The sequence below is a fragment of the Salvelinus alpinus genome, chromosome 10, assembly GCF_045679555.1.
Source record: "Salvelinus alpinus chromosome 10, SLU_Salpinus.1, whole genome shotgun sequence".
Taxonomy (NCBI): Eukaryota; Metazoa; Chordata; class Actinopteri; order Salmoniformes; family Salmonidae; genus Salvelinus; species Salvelinus alpinus.
The window spans coordinates 58,176,011-58,194,504 of record NC_092095.1 but is presented as its reverse complement, the minus strand read 5'-3'; the positions used below and the strand labels follow the sequence as shown (position 1 = coordinate 58,194,504).

The 18,494-nt window shown below is 44.2% G+C and overlaps 3 protein-coding genes across 12 annotated transcripts; 2 read left to right on the top strand and 1 right to left on the bottom strand.

The window, feature by feature from the left end:
• The first annotated feature begins 233 nt into the window (after positions 1-233).
• LOC139532395 (putative nuclease HARBI1) lies at positions 234-3,297 on the top strand. Of its 6 annotated transcripts, XM_071329924.1 has the most exons (10): positions 240-313; positions 401-577; positions 668-729; positions 812-898; positions 986-1,027; positions 1,096-1,269; positions 1,349-1,384; positions 1,483-2,037; positions 2,319-2,430; positions 2,525-3,297. In XM_071329924.1, the coding sequence occupies exons 1-7, from the start codon at positions 250-252 to the stop codon at positions 1,382-1,384; spliced, it is 642 nt and encodes a 213-aa protein (XP_071186025.1). In that variant the 5' UTR covers positions 240-249; the 3' UTR covers positions 1,483-2,037; positions 2,319-2,430; positions 2,525-3,297. The 6 variants fall into 6 exon arrangements, with proteins under 6 accessions (XP_071186021.1, XP_071186020.1, XP_071186025.1 ...); XM_071329920.1 differs by adding an exon at positions 2,107-2,222 and having other exon boundaries at positions 234-313; positions 1,096-2,037; XM_071329919.1 differs by adding an exon at positions 2,107-2,222 and having other exon boundaries at positions 234-313; positions 986-1,384.
• A 1,712-nt stretch (positions 3,298-5,009) lies between these two features.
• On the bottom strand, positions 5,010-6,361 carry lipt1 (lipoyltransferase 1). Its single transcript, XM_071329912.1, has one exon. The coding sequence runs from the start codon at positions 6,170-6,172 to the stop codon at positions 5,033-5,035; it is 1,140 nt and encodes a 379-aa protein (XP_071186013.1). The 5' UTR covers positions 6,173-6,361; the 3' UTR covers positions 5,010-5,032.
• A 1,265-nt stretch (positions 6,362-7,626) lies between these two features.
• tsga10 (testis specific, 10) lies at positions 7,627-17,295 on the top strand. 5 transcript variants are annotated; one of them, XM_071329910.1, is made up of 19 exons: positions 7,627-8,726; positions 8,836-8,901; positions 9,023-9,175; positions 9,266-9,474; positions 10,448-10,603; positions 10,718-10,903; positions 11,034-11,111; positions 11,241-11,392; positions 11,555-11,670; positions 11,881-12,035; positions 12,262-12,317; positions 12,475-12,643; positions 13,042-13,152; positions 13,682-13,867; positions 14,089-14,256; positions 15,878-16,059; positions 16,229-16,333; positions 16,490-16,642; positions 17,070-17,295. In XM_071329910.1, exons 4-19 carry the CDS (start codon positions 9,394-9,396, stop codon positions 17,098-17,100), a joined length of 2,085 nt encoding a protein of 694 aa, XP_071186011.1. In that variant the 5' UTR covers positions 7,627-8,726; positions 8,836-8,901; positions 9,023-9,175; positions 9,266-9,393; the 3' UTR covers positions 17,101-17,295. The 5 variants fall into 5 exon arrangements, with proteins under 5 accessions (XP_071186011.1, XP_071186007.1, XP_071186010.1 ...); XM_071329906.1 differs by having other exon boundaries at positions 7,627-8,044; positions 8,525-9,175; XM_071329909.1 differs by having other exon boundaries at positions 8,836-9,175.
• Positions 17,296-18,494: the final 1,199 nt, after the last annotated feature.

Sequence of the window (18,494 nt, the reverse complement as noted above, 5' to 3'; positions counted from 1 at the left end):
ACTCCATCACACTGTATAAAGCTATGATAAATTTTTTGATATTTTTACTGAAAACAAGACAAAAATACCAAGTAATTTTTTGCAGTGTGACTCCATTAAATGTGTGTGTGTGTGTGTGTGTGTGTGTGTGTGTGTGTGTGTGTGTGTGTGTGTGTGTGTGTGTGTGTGTGTGTGTGTGTGTGTGTGTGTGTGTGTGTGTGTGTGTGTGTGTGTGTGTGTGTGTGTGTGTGTGTGTGTGTGAGATTAAACATGAACGGGCCAAAACGGACATGGCAGCAGGTCAAAATCAAATACAAGAACATTCTGCAGAATGGTATGGTCCCTGACTAATATTTAACAAAGCACAAGCATATATTGTACCCAGAAGGTGCCTGCTCACACATTGTCTGTACTGTTTTAGCAGTGAAAAAGAATACCCACAGACAAGGCACGGGTGGTGGGTCACCAAAGGCTGACCTTACCCCAGCAGAGGACATGGCCTTGGAGCTAAATAAAGGCAGGCCCGTCTTAGAGGGGATCCCTGGGGGGAAAGAGACGAGCATAGGTTCCTCCCAAGATGCCACCCGCTTCATTCAAGGTATGTCCTTCCATCTCTACATGGGATACAACCACATTCATATTGAATCAATTTGGACTGTCTGACTTTGGTTTACCTATTGCCTTGCAGTGTCTGGCAGCACTGTGTTCCTGTTAGAGCCACCAGCACAAGCACCAGACGATGCTGATCCAGTGAGTACTCCATCAAAGGCATACTGTAGGCCTGGCATGTCTTGTCTACTAGCTTCAATATGAATCCGATTAAATGTGATAGGGTGAAGGCCCCAGTGCAGCAGCAACAGCACATGATGGAGACGATGATGAGGAGGAGACCATCTCTCTGGATTCCAGAAGGCATGAGGTATCATGTTAAGACTGTGAAAGTACTATTTACTCTACAATGGTGAGGAGTCCTCATCAAAATCAAAAAATCTAATTTCTTTTACAGGACCCAGATGCTATACAGTGGGAAAACCAGCCTGGCAACATAGTGCGTATTAATAAAAGGACACCACATCCTGCCAAATTCCAGCTGCGCTAATTGTATTGTGTTCACAGAGCTCACAAGCTATCAGAAAGTTGTATGGCAACCACCTCCGGCGCCAAATAGAACTGGCAGACATAGACATTCAGTACAAGAAGAAAAAGATGGAAAATCTTGCACTGGAGTCCGAAATAAAAAAGAGGACAATTAGGAAACTGGACCTTGAAATAAAAAAACTTGAGAGGGAGGTGAGATATGCCTTCAATGTACACTGTATGCTAACTGTAACACAAATGTATTAATCATTATTTTTCTTTCCTCCCCCAGCTCCAAGAAGATGACACAGCTCAAAATAAAAATTAGGTATATTCTCGTAAAGTCAGGTGAGCCATGACATATGAGCTCTTATTGTGAGCACACAGGACGGTGGCATCTTTCTAAGGTTTTTTTTATTTTCCCAGCAATCAGTACAACCAAGTCATCGTTATAAGGCATCGCCCTCTTTTGCCCACCCCCCCAGCACCAGGTGTGGCCACTAGCCTATATGAAGGCCCAAAATTGTGTGTTCCTTTCTGCTCTGACAATGGCATGCCCATTCGTGCGAGATGTGGTGGATGAAGAAGCACTTGTGCTGAGGAGAGCCTTCAGGCGAGAAAGGGTCTTCAGGGACCGGTTGGACCCACTGGCCTTCCCTGATGACCATCTATATGAAAGATACAGGTTTTCTGCAGATGGCATCAGGTATCTATGCAGACTACTGGGTCCCAGGATTAAGCACCGCACTGCACGGAGCCATGCACTGAGTGTGGAGCAAATGGTTTGTGTGGCCTTGCGCTTTTTTGCTAGTGGAGCCTTCCTGTACTCAGTGGGGGATGCAGAACAGCTGAACAAGGCCACAATTTGCCGCACAATAAGGAGTGTGTGTCTGGCTATCAAAGCATTAGCAGATGTCTTCATCTCCTTCCCTGGCCACAGAAGACTCTGTGACATCAAAGAGGAGTTCTATAGGATTGCAGGTAAGAGGATCTACAAATTACAGGACAACTGTTAACACATAGTAGGATACTCATTACTTTGTGTGACAGGTTTCCCCAATGTCATTGGTGCAGTGGACTGCACACACATAAGGATAAAAGCCCCCTCAGGTGCCCATGAGGCCGATTTTGTGAATAGGAAATCCTTTCACAGCATTAATGTTCAGGTGAACATAACTTTTTGATATTGTCCATTGACGAACACTCTGCATTGCCAGTGATGTGCATTGATTGGTGTAATATTCCTCATCTTATGATTTCAGATGGTCTGCAATGCTGACTGTGTGATCAGCAATGTTGTGGCAAAATGGCCTGGCTCAGTCCATGACTCCAGAATCTTTCGGGCCTCTGAAATCTATCAGTGCCTATCACAAGGTAAGCCACACAACCCCTATTTATAACCATCATGGCTGTGTCAAGAATATCACTGTGTTTATGAGGTAGTAATGATGAGATTTTGTGTTGACAGGTGAATTCTCTGGTGTGTTGCTGGGAGACAGGGGGTATGGCTGCCAGCCTTTTCTCCTGACACCTTTCACAGACCCCCAGGAAGCACAGCAGGCCTACAACCATGCCCATGCCAGGACCAGGGCCAGAGTTTAAATGACCTTTGGCCTCCTGAAGGCACGCTTTCACTGCCTTCACAAATTAAGGGTCAGCCCTGTTAGGGCATGTGATATTACTGTGGCTTGTGCTGTCCTCCACAATGTGGCCTGCCTGAGGAAGGAGAGGGCCCCCAGAGTGCCACCAGCCATGGACTGGGACAATCCGGCAATCTTCCCTGATGACGACAGTGGTCGGCTGCTGAGGGACCAATATGTGTTGAATTATTTTAGTTAGTATGTGTGCTTTCAATTTTGGTTAAATATGTCCTGCGGTGGCAGAGGAATTTGGGTTTTTTTGGGTTCGTTTTTTGACGAATTTGGCCTCTTATGATGTTTGTGCGGTATACTGTGTGTAATACAAGGCTGCAGGGAGGCTACTGCATCCATTCATTTGTCTGTTCAGTTGATGTGTATGGATTTGTCCTGCATTTATTTTAGTGTGCAGACATGCAGGGTGTGTTATATACAGACCTTTGAATGTGTATGTATCATTTTGTATAATATGCTTGGATTCTGTGCTTTCCATCTTGTAGAGTCACTGTGACTTCAGTTTCGAAAGGAGCTGATGGTTTACCTGCTTTGTTTTGTCCTTATTCAATAAAGGAACATAATGTTACACATTGTGTTTTTATATTCATATGGAATGTGTATTTGTTTATATGACAGAGTACTAGGGCCACACTGAAGAAAAAGGATAAAGTCATACATTTGAGGCTGGTTCTTTCTGCAGAAAAGCTACATATTGTTTTTACAGTTTTGATACTTATGACAATGTGATACTTAATATTCTGGCACATCAGCATGTCTTTGTTTATGAAACCATACTGAAGTACAATTTCACGAAATGCCCCACATCTGTCATTTTAACAACTGTCCTCCTTTAAAACAACTGGTTACAATATTATGACTTGTGTTTTTTCCCCCTCTGTGGCCCTAATATTCTATCATTTTATATATAAAGCCTTATAGTCTATGGGAAACTGTAAATTATCTAATGATAGCAACATCATCTAAAAATCATTTTTTATCCAAAATCATTGAAATTAATGATCACAAACGTTTAAATAATAACAGTGGGTCTAGTTATATGTGATAACAATGTATAGTGAGCAGTGAAATAACTATTGGTTTCCATTTGTGGTGACTGCTGACTGACATTAGGGATGAGATTAAATAGATCCTGGAATTTAGCCTGGTCTGGAGCAGGCTAGCTCCACAGAATAAATCTCCATGGTAATTTATACCATAACATATCCTCCTGCCCCCTATCCATCTTTAGTGCAACCGGATTACGAATCAATTGAGCCAGGATCACCAAGATATCCTGGCTTAATCCCTTATCCTAGTTTTGTGCAACAGGCCCCAGGTATTCAAACTAATAACCTTTCAGTTACTGGTCCAACACTAACCGCTAGGCCAAAGAGTTTTATAATCAACCCAAGATAGACAGCAGCATGTCATTTTCAATGAGAGCAAATTAATCAGAGCAAATTAATCATAGTGGGCACTGTGCAAAACAAGCAACCGGTGGGCAGAGCCAAGCACGAGCTAGCGAGTTCCTATTGGCACGTTCTAGCATGTATTTGCATATTTCAGTTAGGGAACGCCACTCTGTGAAGTGTGCGTGTGAAATAAGTCAATTGGCATTTCGCCCTTACACTCCTTCTAAACAAAGCTATTTTTTACATCTTTGACAACGGGTAAAGTCTATAAAACTTAATCCACTCTGTTCGTAACAGATTTTAGTTCTGGGAACAGAAAACTGTATTGGGATCAAATGTTTCATCGATGACAAAATTTGCAGAATGTCAGCCAAAATCCATATCGCTCCATCTTCCCACACTGCCCGCCACTGGGCTTCTTCTCATCACTTGTTTTTCAAAGCAGAAGATCACTGGTTGAAGGATGTGGGGGAAGCTAAGTTGTTAGCATCACACTGACCCCCATTACAGAGGCAGCATTTATTGCACTCCGGAAAAGGATGTAACCTATTTTCTAAAGGGTATATTTAAGAAATAAGGCCAGAGGGGGTATGGTATATGGCCAATATACCACAGCAAAGGGCTGTTCTTACGCACAACGCAATGCTGAGTGCCTAGATACAGTCCTTAGTTGTGGTATATTGGCCATATATCACAAACCCCCAAGGTGCCTTATTGCTATTATAAACTGGTTACCAGCGTAATTAGATGTTTATGCAGAATTTGTGCTATGGAAATACTTTGTGTGCATATAAAGTCAGGGTCTACAGATAACTTTCTAGATTGGCTAAGCAGAGAGCACCCCTTCCCTTTGTCCAGAGAAATTGGTGATTAAACTATCCCAATAACAAAACACTGGACAACTCAGTATGTCATGCAGCAGTGCTTTATTCACATCATGAAGACAACTCTTCGGCACAGATTATACATCTTTCTTTCAAGTTCTTTATTTTGTGGGATTGTCCTCAGAAATTCTGCTGTGATTACTGATGTCTTGTAGGGACATAATTTCCCACCTATCAGGTGTAAGGAGAACTCTCGAGACAATTCCACAGGTAGCCAGTCCGAGGGAACCTCAATGTCACATGTTTCTATAATGCCATTTTTGATGTCCATGTTTAGAGTTGCATTGCAGATAGACGTGTCATTTTTCAACTCAAAAGTCGTACAGATACTGAACTTAGGAGTCCTTCCAAATGTCCACTCCCATGCCAACAGTTCACGGGCCATTCTTTGGATACCAGGCAAGGACAGCTCATCACTTGGGTCCACAAGTGTTACAGGGCTGCTGAAACCAAACTCTGTGTTGTACTGGGATGCCACTGAATCCATGATAGTGTCACAGTCCAACGTCGGGTCCTCATCCAGCAGGTTTTTCACAGGGGATGGCACGCTTTGCGTTGCATTGCTCTTGATACCCTGGCAGGTCGGTTTCAGCACCTCGGACAGAAGTGCCCTGTCAGCCGAACACAGCAGAGTGCAGTGATGGTAAGCTGCTGTCCTTCCCAATTTAGCAGCGGTTCCTGAAATCTTGTGGTGGCCATTCAGCAAGATGTCAAACCTCTCTGTTGCACGTACATCCATGTCTGGCCTGAGTCCTTTCAGAGCACTTGTCACGACTTGGAGATTCCTGTGACGGTCATAGTTTTTCTTGGACGTGAAGAAAGTCAAATTGACATTTCCTAAATCGTGGAATACAGTCCCGCCCCCACTGCGTCGCCTGGCGAGCGGTATCCCTTTCTGTCTCATGGCCTGAAGGTTGCACTCTTGCCACGGGTTCTGATGTCTCCCTATCACCACCGCTGGGGCATTACTCCATAAGAAGAGCATACTCCGGTTTTGGAGGTCAACATGATCGTGTATCCAGTCCTCCAATGCTAAGTTTTCAAATATGTCTGTTGACAAAGATTTGAGGATAAGTCCTGATTTACCAGTCTCGTCAATGACAGCTGACAATGTGCTCTTGGCTCGAGCCGATCGAAAACAGGCTTGGGATTGTGCGAACAAATTCGAGAATGTTCTTAAAATCATCGCGCCTCTATCTGTCGTTTCTTCTGTGCATCTGAAAATAGTTTATCACTTTTGTTGAATGAAACTTTTCCAAATACATGAATGGAAACGTTTAGAGTGAATACGTTTTCAGATCCAATTCGTTTTTACACACATACTTCCGCTGTTCTTCTTCTTCTTTTCTTAAAGACACGGTTTATGTACCCTTGTTGTAACACTGCCATCTGCAGTGCTGGAGCGATATCGACTCCGTGTTGCTCAAGTGATTTTCGATGCTGGTTTTACAACGCCACCCAGCGGTATAAATCGTATATTGAGTCAAAAAGGATTTACTAGTCCATGATGGGCTGGGTTGGATTTAAAATATTATTTTTGGCTTATTTTTCTAAATCAACAAACTAACAGGTTAACACTTGCCCCTCTGCAAAAGCAGCCACAAAAGGCTCACTATATGGAAGTATCATGTACCGCAGAGGGACAACAGCTAGGCTCCCACAATTTTATTTATTTATTTATTTAACCTTTATTTAACCAGGTAGGCAAATTGAGAACACGTTCTCATTTACAATTGCGACCTGGCCAAGATAAAGCAAAGCAGTTCGACACATACAACAACACATAGTTACACATGGAGTAAAACAAACATATAGTCAATAATACAGTGAAAAAAATAAGTCTATATACAATGTGAGCAAGTGAGGTGAGATGAGATAAGGGAGGTGAAGGCAAACAAATATATGTATAAATAAATAAAAATATAAAAAGGCCATGGAGGCGAAGTGAATACAACACAGCAAGTAAAATAAAAACTAAAAACACTGGAATGGTTGGTTTGCAGTGGAAGAAAGCGCAAAGTAGAGACAGAAATAATGGGGTGCAAAGGAGCAAAATAAATAAATAAATAAATACAGTAGGTAAAGAGGTAGTTGTTTGGGCTAAATTATAGATGGGCTATGTACAGGGGCAGTAATCTATGAGCTGCTCTGACAGCTGGTGCTTAAAGCTAGTGAGGGAGATAAGTGTTTCCAGTTTCAGAGATTTTTGTAGTTCGTTGCAGTCATTGGCAGCAGAGAACTGGAAGGAGAGGCGTCCAAAGGAAGAATTGGTTTTGGGGGTGACTAGAGAGATATACCTGCTGGAGCGCGTGCTACAGGTAGGTGCTGCTATGGTGACCAGCGAGCTGAGATAAGGGGGGACTTTACCTAGCAGGGTCTTGTAGATGACCTGGAACCAGTGGGTTTGGCGACGAGTATGAAGCGAGGGCCAGCCAACGAGAGTGTACAGGTCGCAGTGGTGGGTAGTATATGGGGCTTTGGTGACAAAACGGATGGCACTGTGATAGACTGCATCCAATTTATTGAGTAGGGTTTTGGAGATTGACAAAACAGATTGACAGTGCAATTTATTATAGTAGCCTACTTTTTAATCCTGACGAAGGCAAAATAACTTTGATTTATTTGAAGCCTGGGGTGCATTCCTTTTGTTTTAAAATGGTAGCATAAATTGCATAGAACACTGCAATGCATTTAGCAATGCAGTCAAATCAGTCATTCTGATGCATAATACTTTTGCATTTAGACTTGGAATTACACTAAACTAACATTATCTTCTGCTAACATTATCAGCACGTTTTGTCAGTGTGTGGTGGAGGACCGGGTCACTACGTTGTCAAGGTAATGGACGCACACTGTGAAGAAAGGGCCTTTGCTGATTGGCTTGCAAGCTTGCGACATCTCGAATTTCGATCGAATCCTGACATCTGATTGGTCAGATCGTTTATCCCGTATGGAAAGCGGTTTAGGAACCATTCAAGGTTTACAACAGCAAACCCCAGTGATTTATCCAGATAACCTCACGTAACTATTTGCTAGCTACAGCTATTTCATCCATAAAGTAAGTTGAAGATCTCTCTCTCAACCATGATTTGTTTTTGTTTACATCTAATGTTTTACTTAGACAAGCAGTAGCTTTAGCCTAATTCTAATTAAGTGTTTAGCGAGCAATCTTGCCATAATAAAATCAGTATCGCTTTCGACAATTCAAGGCTAGCGTCGTTAGCAAGATTGCTGTGATTTGGAAGACTACTTTGCAAACTAGCAACCTTTTGAAATCCAATACAGTGCTGTTTATAATACATTCATAATCAGTAGCTCGATTAAAAACACCTGTTCGCCAAATAAGGAACTTTAATGTAATGTTTTGGATAGCAAGGTCAAGTTTGAATATGCTTGGTTACCATGACAACGTAAATTGTTTAGAACAGTGTGTCATAAATCAGGCACTCTTGTTAGTTTTTTATCTATCAGCTTGATACAGACACATTTTCTTATTTTATTTATTTTCACCTAATCCCCATTGCCCTTCCTGTGTCAGGCTGCAGAGGTTAGTGTGGCTGGTGTGCAGGCTGAGGAGGTGCAGCTTCAGCAGGGGGTGAGGGGAGGAGAGGGGGGAGGAGCTGTCTTTGGGGAACCAGCAGGAGCCAGGCCATATCAGTACACCAGCTCAGCTGCAGGAAGAGCAGTACCAGCAGGGCCCCACACTGGAGACAACAGAGGACCACACACAGCATGCAGAGGTAGACTTACTGTGTGCCTAAGAGGGGATGCGATGTGAATACTGAACACAATGGATGAGTGAATGTCTGATTGAATCAATGCAAGATTTCTTGGGGTCTGGTTTTGTAGAGCATCATCGAAAACCTGCAGAGGAAGATCACGTCACTAGAGGGCGCTATCACCAAAGTGACACCTGTAAGACCACGACTGGTACCACTATATTGCATTCTAATTCAACAGGCATAAAGAAAATAGTATAATCAATAGCCTACATTTACCATCCACCCTGGCTTCTGGGTTCTGGGCTATGTCTCAGGATAGCGAGTCGGCAGACACTGAACCAATAGAACTTGAGAACCAGCTGAACCCCAAGAGCAGAATCAGGAGCAGGACCTGCAGGCCTTACTGGACCAGTTGCACCAGGAGAGAGACAGTCTGAACAGACTGGTGCAGAAGCTCAGCCTCACAGGTGAGTTACTCTGGGGCTGGACTGAGAGGAGAGAGGGTAGTGGAGAACGAGATGCCAGAATGTGATGTAACATTGTTGGCTATCCTACAGAGAGAGAGCAGGTCCTGTTCACAGAGCCAGGCGGCAGGGGGAAACGTGGCTCTCGTCTGGACAGCTTCTTGCGGAGCGTGGAGGAGGAGAGGGACTACTACAGACAGGAAGCAGACAGCCTGAGGAGGATGCTGAGGGGCAGGTGCTCCTGTAGCCCCTGTCGGGGGCACCTCCAGAGCCGCAGCCCCACTCGCCAGTCCCCTGTCAAGGTAAAGGAATGGCTGTCTAATATTAACTAGAAATGTAAATAGGGATTTGTTACACCATCTTCAGTGTTATAAATGTATAAATGACGCTATATATCAATTTTCAGAAATGTTGGTAAATTATCTTTGATTGCTTAAAGAAATGATGAAAAAGATTGGTGTGTTATTTCACTATCTAATCATGGCATGGGGTTGTTCACTGACAGACGTGTATTTGTTTAAAATATATTACTTGATGGTTTCATTTCAGAGAGACAAATAATCATATTTCTTAGCAAAATGCTATATATCCGGCTCACTCTCAGAGAAATAAGTAGTACTGCTAGGTTTTACACAGTCAAATGTAATACATGGTAACATTTTTAATAAAGAACTGTAGAAATTATATATTTTTTTACATCAATATAATAAAACAATTAAATAAAAATGTATTCAGTAATATAAGACCTGTGAAACATTTACATTTGACATTTTAGTTGTTTAGCAGATGCTCTCATCCAGAGCGACTTTAAGTAAGTGCATTCATCGTAAGGTAGCTAGGTGAGACAACCACATATCACAGTCAAATATACAGGATACCAACATTGCATTCCAGCGAAACAATATAGCGTTAAGCAAAAGAAACACATTTTCATACACACTAAAATCTATTAATGAAACATCTGAGAACAGTAATATTTTACACACGCATGAAGGTACCCGTGAGCAATCATTTCTGATGAAAAAATACAAATGTGAAAAATTGGTGGACATAGCATTTTGTAAATAAACTCTTCAAATATTACTTTTTCCATATTAATCAGAAAAAAAATCGAATTTCTGACCAATGTCTCCTGGACTGCAAGCACTTTGTCATAATACTAATGTAACAGCTGATGTTTTCTTTTGAAATGTGACATCATGTCTCGTTCCCCTGTTTTGGGCAGGGGGGCAGCTATGATTCTGACATCATGTCTCGTTCCCCTGTTTTGGGCAGGGGGGCAGCTATGATTCTGAGCTGATCAGGGTCTTGAGAGAGCGGGATGAGATGCAGAACATGCTGGATAAGTATGAGCGCCACCTGTCAGAGATCCAGGCCAACGTGAAAGTTCTGACTGCCGACAGAGACAAGACCAGCATGCACTACCAGCAGGCCAGTACCATTCTTAAAGGAATAGTTAACTCCAACAAAACTCCAACTTTTTCTTCGCTCAGTTCCAAATGAATGGGAAATCATTTTGCTGATAACAATCCCATTCTTCATCAGGCCCAGCAGGAGATAGCGTCGCTGCGTCGCGAGGTACTGAAATCCAAGTCGTCGCGCGCAGCTAAGAGCAGTGTCACTGTGTCAGCTCAGAGCATCCTGAAGCGCGTGGAGGCGGAGAGAGACGAGGCCAAGGTCGACCTCCACCGTATGAGCACAGAGAGGGACAGTCTGAGGGAGAGACTCAAGGTCAATATATTAACCAGATTGGACAATAATCTACTTCTGAGTGTTCCAGCATGGCCATCTATTGACTACCAATGAAAGTGTGTGTGTCCTGCTGAGAGAAAGTGTCTATGTGTGTGTTGCGTGTTGTCAGATCTCTCAGGAGACAGCCATCAGTGAGAGGGCTCATCTGGAGCAGAGGGTGGAGGACCTGCAGACAGCCATTCTCACTGTGAGTGAGGAGGAGAAAACCTCCATAGAAACACAATGACTAGAACAGACACACTCTTTAAATGTCCTTAGTTTGGAATGGAATGTCCGTTCTGCTAATTCCATTTCATGGTGATTCTCCTTGCTGTAGCTGGAGCATGAGCGGGGGGACCAGAAGAGCCGTCTTGCCCTGATGAGGGAGTCCATGATGGGGCTAGAGGAGGAGGTCCACACCCTGGGCAGGAAGCTGGCCGCTGCTGAGGACGAACACAGCAGGACCAGGAACGAGTGTGTCATGCTGAGGTAAGCAAGGAACCAGCACTGATATATGAAGTCATGTGGTTGGGGATTCACTTCCTGCATCAGCCACATACTGGACATGTGTGGGAACTGTTACTTCTATAGCGTCCATCTAATCCCTTTTATAGCATCCTATTAAGTGTGTGCTCGCACGTGTGTGTTCAGACTGTCCAACAGTGAGACACAGAACGCCCTGAGTGACAGCCAGCGCAGACTGACCTCCCGCATCGGAGAACTACAGACCTCACAGGAGAGGAACAAACTGCTGGACGAGAAGAACGGTGAGGAGACAAGGTCTGCCTCTGTGTGTGTGTGTGTGTGTGTGTGTGTGTGTGTGTGTGTGTGTGTGTGTGTGTGTGTGTGTGTGTGTGTGTGTGTGTGTGTGTGTGTGTGTGTGTGTGTGTGTGTGTGTGTGTGTGTGTGTGTGTGTGTGTGTGTGGTAACACTATTTCAGATAACCTTACCAAACTGAGCCTTATCTGTTGTGTCAGACTCTCTACTGAGGCAGATGTCTGGTCTAAGAGAGGAGGTGAGCAGTCTACAGTCCACCATCACTGACCTGGACCAGAGGAGAGACTCCCTGCAGGAGCAGCTGGAGAACAAGACTGACCTCCTTAACTCAGCCCACAACCAGCTGGACGACAACGTAATCAACTGAACACTAACTACACACACAGCCAATTGTACCTGCCAGCCTACCTGCCAGCCTACCTGCCAGCCTACCTGCCAGCCTACCTGCCAGCCTACCTGCCAGCCACTATGTTTAGGACGTTGAAATGCCCACTTGGATATCACCTCATGAGATGTGACACATTGGTCTAATATCAGTGATTGAGTGATGGTCTCTTTGGTTTCTATGTGTTTTTCTTCAGGAGAAAACCATCAGGAATCTCAGGTTGTCCATTGAGGATCTGGAGAAATCAGCAGAGTGAGTCTGAGTTGTCCAGTACCACAAAGCTTCACACAGCAGCATCAGATGCCAAGTCACCATACTAAGGTTCACTCAGAGACGCATACGGATTGCACCACCTGTGTAAGTTAACCTCGAAACTCTGACCCCTGGCTGTGACCTTTCTGTTCCCCAGGAGCGTTCGTGAGGAGCTGGCAGGGCGGGAGAGGGAGCTGGAGGCTTTGAGGAGGAGGCTGGGGGATGCGGGGGAGGAGCTGGGGGCTTTGGCCAAGGTGAAGGATTCCACCCTGAGGGAGAATGCTCAACTCCGAGAGGAACTGGACAGGAGCCGCCTCAACAACCAGGTCAGATACAGCACTTTCTGACCAAACCAGGAGCACAATTATTATTTTTTAACTTTGAAATGATCAACCTTTCAGGGTTCATATTGTTTAGGGAGGATGGTATGTAGCCTGGTATCTGTCTCTGTTCAGCTATTACATTCCACTCCTTGTACTCTGTGTCATTTGCCAAGTGACAGGAGTGGAAAGGATTGGAATGTTAGCTAAAAAGACTGGAACCCAGACTAGATGCCATGGGCTCATGGTCCAGAATAGTTTTTCATCCCAGGTGATTGGTTAGGGCAAACAGTAGTAGAAAACACTAGGACGCCATATTATTCATGATATACCAAACCTCATGGCCATTATCTCTTTAGAATCTCACAAACACTTTGTAAGGTCTAGTTTGTTTTGCTGTCCAGGCCCTGGAGCTGAATTCTGAGGACTCTGCCCAGGAGGTGCATGAGCTGCAGAGGAAGGTACAGGACTATGTGGCTGACATCTCCCGCATCGAGAACCTGCTGTCCACCAAGGTACCCTCTGCTGTAACTGTGAATGGATGATATTTCAATTTGTGATCTGTTAATTATGTCTTGTCGAACTAATTATCACTCATCCAGAGTAGCTATGGCTGCGTTTACACAGGCAGCCCAATTCTGATATTTAGCCCAAACATTGTCAAAAGAGCTGATCTGATTGGTCAAAATACCTATTAGTGGAAAAATAATCAGAATTGGGGTTCTGTGTAAACGCAGCCTTTTGAGTTCCAGATCAATTCCTTTTTGAAAATGTGTTTTTTTCCTTTCCTCCTTGTGCTTACTGTAAGCGGCAATCAACGTTTTCAGACTGGAGTTGGGTAGGGACTGATAGCCAAGACCTTTTCACTTGCACTGATTCCTTGTGGAGCTAAACAAATAATCCAAATGTGTGTATGTGTGTGTGTGTGTGTGTGTGTGTGTGTGTGTGTGTGTGTGTGTGTGTGTGTGTGTGTGTGTGTGTGTGTGTGTGTGTGTGTGTGTGTGTGTGTGTGTGTGTGTGTGTGTGTGTGTGTGTGTCCACCAGGAGCGGGAGTGCAGGGAGCACCAGGAGGCTCGGCGGCGTGCGTCGGCCCAGGCCGAGAGCTGGGAGGGGCAGGCGCGGCAGGCAGAGGGGAGCATCAGCGAGCTGAGGCTGGAGCTGATGTCCTCAGACATGGAGAGACGCAGACTCAAGGAGAAGGTGGAGGCTCTGGAGGCCAGTCTGCAGGAGGTCTGTCTAACCCTACTGTCTCTATCATTAGGGATTATCACTGGTTACACACTGGGTCATATTCATTAGACACCAAACGGACTGAAACAGGGTGGGACTACCTGAAGTTGTCCAATAACAAAAGCTCAGTTTAGTTTTCTGTTGTTAAAGGTTTTGCGACGTTTTACCATGTTGTGCGTAATGAAGATGACCCTGGACTCCTATAGTTGTGTGTATCCTAGGCGTTGTCTGCAGAGCGGAGCTGCAGCAGCCAGGTGTCTCAGCTCAACAGGAGTCTGCTGCACACTGAGGAGCAGTTGAGACAGGCCCAGGGGGAACACACCGCCACTCAGACTGACCTGGAGAAGACCAGGGAGCTCTGTGTCAAACTGGACGCCAGCAAGGAGGCTGTGAGTCATGGAGGGGATGGTGTGCGCGTGTGTGTGTGTGTGTGTGTGTGTGTGTGTGTGTGTGTGTGTGTGTGTGTGTGTGTGTGTGTGTGTGTGTGTGTGTGTGTGTGTGTGTGTGTGTGTGTGTGTGTGTGTGTGTGTGTATGCGCGCATACAGTACCGGTCAAATTTTTTGAACACCTACTCATTCAAGGGTTTTTCTTTATTTTCACTATTTTCTACATTGTATAATAGTAGTGCAGACATCAAAACTATGAAATAACACACATGGAATCATGTAGTAACCAAAACAGTGTTAAACAAATCTAAATATATTTTATATTTGAGATTCTTCAAATAGCCACCCAGTGCCTTGATGACAGCTTTGCACACTCTTGCCATTCTCTCAACCAGCTTCATGAGGTAGTCACCTGGAATGCATTTCAATTAACAGGTGTGCCTTGTTAAAGGTTAATTTGTGGAATTTATTTCCTCCTTAATGCGTTTGAGCCAATCAGTTGTGTTGTGACAAGGTAGGGGTGGTATACAGAAGATAGCCCTAGTTGGTAAAAGATAAAGTCCATATTATGGCAAGAACAGTTCAAATAAACAAAGAGAAACGACAGTCCATCGTTACTTTAAGACATGAAGGTGAGTCAATACGGAAAATGTCAAGAACTTTGAAAGTTACTTCAAGTGCAGTTGCAAAAACCATCAAGCGATATGATGGAACTGGCTCTCATGAGGACCACCACAGGAATGGAAGACCCTGAGTTACCTCTGCTGCAGAGGATAAGTTCATTAGAGTTACCAGCCTCAGAAATTGCCGCCCAAGTAAATGCTTCACAGAGTTCAAGTAACAAACACATCTCAACATCAACTGTTCAGAAGAGACTGTGTGAATCAGGCCTTCATGGTCTAATGTGTATTTCCCACCATAAAGCATGGAGTAGAAGGTGTTATGGTGTGGGAGTGCTTTTCTGGTGACACTGTCTGTGATTTATTTAGAATTCAAGGCACACTTAACCAGCATGGCTACCACAGCATTCTACAGCGATTCGCCATCCCATCTGGTTTGAGCTTAGTGGGACTATCATTTGTTTTTCAACAGGACAATGACCCAACACACCTCCAGGCTGTGTAAGGGCTATTTTACCAAGAAGGAGAGTGATGGACTGCTGCATCAGATGACCTGACCTCCACAATCCCCCGACCTCAACCAAATTGAGATGGTTTGGAATGAGTCGGACCGCAGTGTGAAGGAAAAGCAGCCAACAAGTGCTCAGCATATGTGGGAACTCCTTCAAGACTGTTGGAAAAGCATTCCAGGTGAAGCTGGTTGAGAGAATGCCAAGAGTGTGCAAAGCTGTCATCAAGGCAATGGGTGGCTATTTAAAGAATCTAAAATATATTTGGATTTGTTTAACACTGTTTTGGTCACTACATTATTCCATATGTGTTATTTCATAGTTTTGATGTCTTCACTATTCTACAATGTAGAACATAGTAAAAATAAAGAAAAACCCTTGAATGAGTAGGTGTTCTAAAACTTTTCATCAGTAGTGTATGTCAACATGTTCATGTGTGTGTGTGTGTGTGTGTGTGTGTGTGTGTTAACAGTACACTGTGTGTGTGCTTGTAGGTGCAGTGTGAGCTGGAGCTGCTCATGAAGCAGCTTTCCAGTGAGCGTCTGAGCATGAAGAGCCTGGAATCCATGCTGGTGTCCACCAGGGAGAAGGAGCTACATCGACAGCTCAGCTCCCAGGAGAGACACACGGAGATCCAGCTGCTCAGGGACAAACTCACCGCGGCCGACAGCAAGGCGTGAGCAGACTTGGTCGCTGTTGGAAGGGTTTCTGATTTGTTCGGTTGCCTGTTTTGACAGCTTCCCTCTTTGTTTCTCTCCCTCTTTCTCTTCTTTTCATCTATCCACCTCCAACTCAATTCTCGCTCTCTCTACATTTCGTTCTGTCTATCTCTCTCTCTCTCTCAGGAGCTCTCAGCGTAGAGAGGTGACTACATTGAGTACTCGTTCGGCACAGCTAGAGGCTGACCTGGACATGACCAAAAGACAGCTATCTACTGAGCGGTTTGAGAGGTCTGTCTGTCTGTCTCTCCTTGCTTGTCGTAAAGGCTTGGCTTGTGCTTTGCTTTACTTACTCTCTCTCTCTCTCTCTCTCTCTCTCTCTCTCTCTCTCTCTCTCTCTCTCTCTCTCTCTCTCTCTCTCTCTCTCTCTCTCTCTCTCTCTCGTAGGGAGAGGGCAGTGCAGGAGCTGCGTCGTCAGGGTCTGTCGTCATCGTCCTCTGGCCTGCATCCCTCCTCCCCTCACCTGCGTCGCTCCCTCAGCCCCAGCAGGCCCCTGTGGTCCACCCCAGACCACCTGGCCAGAGAGAGATCCCCAGAGAGGTGGGCCCCCTCCCTGAACACCGCACATTGAATACAGCACACATATAGAAAGAGGAGGAAGGGAAGCGCTACTAAGGTACACTATAGTATATTTTGGTAGATAGAAGGTGCTCTTTGGTAAAAGGAGGACATTGTATTCTCCTTTTTCTGTACTCCCTGACGAAGGCCATGCAGCCGAAACGCGTCGGTTTTAAACAACTTTGTTTCTATTGAACATGCCATACTAATACAGGCATTTTAATTAATTATATGAAGAGTGTCTTGGTCCTCCTTTCTTTTTGATGACAGCACACATATATTTCTACATCTCACTCTGTGTGTGTGTGTGTGTGTGTGTGTGTGTGTGTGTGTGTGTGTGTGTGTGTGTGTGTGTGTGTGTGTGTGTGTGTGTGTGTGTGTGTGTGTGTGTGTGTGTGTGTGGTGACAGGAGCCTGGGGTTCAAGGACCTCTACGACTGAACAGATCTCCCTCTGGAGGAAAGACAACCCAACCTTCTCTCTAGTCCTACTGTGCTATGATGTCATTCTTCAACTCAAACCCTGTGATGTCATGATCAGGACCTCAGGTTCAGAACAACCCTCCTAGACCGGAAATAATTTCAACAAGTGTTATCTCAAATGTATTTTTTATAAAATTTTACAAATGAACTGACATCACTGTGTTTGGTTGTGTGCATTGATCTGTAAAATGAGTGACCATTCAGTATATTTTTGATGAAGATTTGATTTATTGTTGCTGTTGCCTCAACTTACTGTTAAGAGTTAGAATAGTAGACGGTGCAATTGTGCATCAGTAGTTTTTCTCTTGTAATGTCAGTCACTGATGGTCACTTAATTAGCCCGTCAGCAAATTTGAGTTATGATTGGTAAATTAGTCGAGCCATCTAAATTTATAGTAATCATGGTCAGATTACCGACTGGGGGCCACCATTGATATTGTAATTCACTCTCACTCAGATATATTAAAAACTGCAATTATTTCTCTCCAACCTATGGCAAAATTCATAGAATTGCAGGAAATGAGCTGTAACACTGCTAATTCTTCTCTGCCCCATTGCATAATGAGCAGAATTGCATGAAATTAGCCTAGTGGTTAGAGCGTTGGGCCAGTAACCGAAAGGTTGCTCGATCGAATCCCCGAGCTGACGAGGTAAAAATCTGTCGTTCTGCCCGTGAACACGGCAGTTAACCCACTGTTCCCCGGTAGGCCTTCATTGTAAATAAGAATTTGTTCTTAACTGACTTGCCTAGTTAACTAAAGGTTAAATACATTTTTTTTAAATAAAATATACAATTTCTAAGTCTTCTCTCAGCCCAATGGCAAAATGTTTATAATTGCCTCAATCTTGCTTTAAAACTGCAACATTTTCTCTACGCCCCATGGCAAAATGTGGAAAACTGCAGGAAATTAACTAAAACATAAATGTTTTCTCTCTGCTGCCACTAAAATGTTTTGCTCGCCAGGGCCCCCAAAGTGCTATGACTGCATGTGTTCGGTATGCAGACCTGCTAGCTACATGATGAGTTCAGTTTTTTCCCGGCCCCCACCCCAATCAAAGTTGCCCATCCCTACTCTAACTCAACAGAAGGCAGGTACAGTAGGTTATATCCAAGTGCTATGACCGATCACCAAGTTGATTGTATGACTTGACAGAAACATGATAATCCTGCAATAAACTAAACAGATAGGACAGGCACAGTACACCCAACATGAGAAACAGCATTTACAATCATTAGCAAAGATAATATCACAGGGGTTTGTGAAACACAAGCGGCAATCTATTTGAATATACAGTATCTATGGCATAAACCGATACTCTCACATCACACATCAATCAACTTGCACTGTTTCT